Source organism: Penaeus monodon, chromosome 30 (assembly GCF_015228065.2).
Source record: "Penaeus monodon isolate SGIC_2016 chromosome 30, NSTDA_Pmon_1, whole genome shotgun sequence".
NCBI classification, from domain to species: domain Eukaryota; kingdom Metazoa; phylum Arthropoda; class Malacostraca; order Decapoda; family Penaeidae; genus Penaeus; species Penaeus monodon.
The window spans coordinates 31,128,345-31,128,939 of record NC_051415.1 but is presented as its reverse complement, the minus strand read 5'-3'; the positions used below and the strand labels follow the sequence as shown (position 1 = coordinate 31,128,939).

The 595-nt window shown below is 43.2% G+C and overlaps 1 protein-coding gene across 1 annotated transcript in view; it reads left to right on the top strand.

The window, feature by feature from the left end:
- Nucleotides 1-595, top strand: part of LOC119592708 (MAM and LDL-receptor class A domain-containing protein 1-like) — a 10,183-nt gene that overhangs the window by 964 nt on the left and 8,624 nt on the right. Inside the window, exons 3-4 of the mRNA XM_037941642.1 lie at nt 33-186; nt 397-517. Coding sequence (XP_037797570.1) covers nt 33-186; nt 397-517 — 275 coding nt within the window. The remainder of the gene's footprint in view (nt 1-32; nt 187-396; nt 518-595) is intronic.

Below are 595 nucleotides of genomic sequence, written 5' to 3'. Positions count from 1 at the left end.
CACTCGGTACACCTCGCTTCCCTCGCTTCCAGGTCACTTCCTAGTCTTGAATATACCTGTCGAGCCAGTGACCCAGGTAGTAGGTCGTCTTCACTCACCTGTGGTTCGCGCGGGGGTCGAGGAATGCACCCTCAGATTCTGGTATCAAGCCCTTGGAGATAAGCCAGGTGTTATCAATGTCTACAGGTAAGGACAACTTGCTCTATGAGGTAATAATAATATATGCCTGTATAATGATGTGACAAAGTAGATAGGTATTTACGCATTTATGCCGAGTGATGAAAGGGTATGTGTTCCAGTGTTTATTCGTGAGTGAATAATATCAAATATTATAATTATTTATCGTATTTGCTGTTCCAGATGCATACCTATATTTTCTCCCCTTTTTGTTCACAGACGCACGAGTTACTATTCTGATGGCATGCACCTTATAGCATCACTGAATAATACAGCAAAGGGCCTTTGGGTGAAATTCACCATTCCAGTCGGCGATAGCACTCATAGTGGGGATTTCCAAGTGAGTTCAAGCTTATGAGGATGTATGTGATGGATAAGAGAAAAAAAAGGGGAAGTGGAAGAATGAGGCAGTGATGGG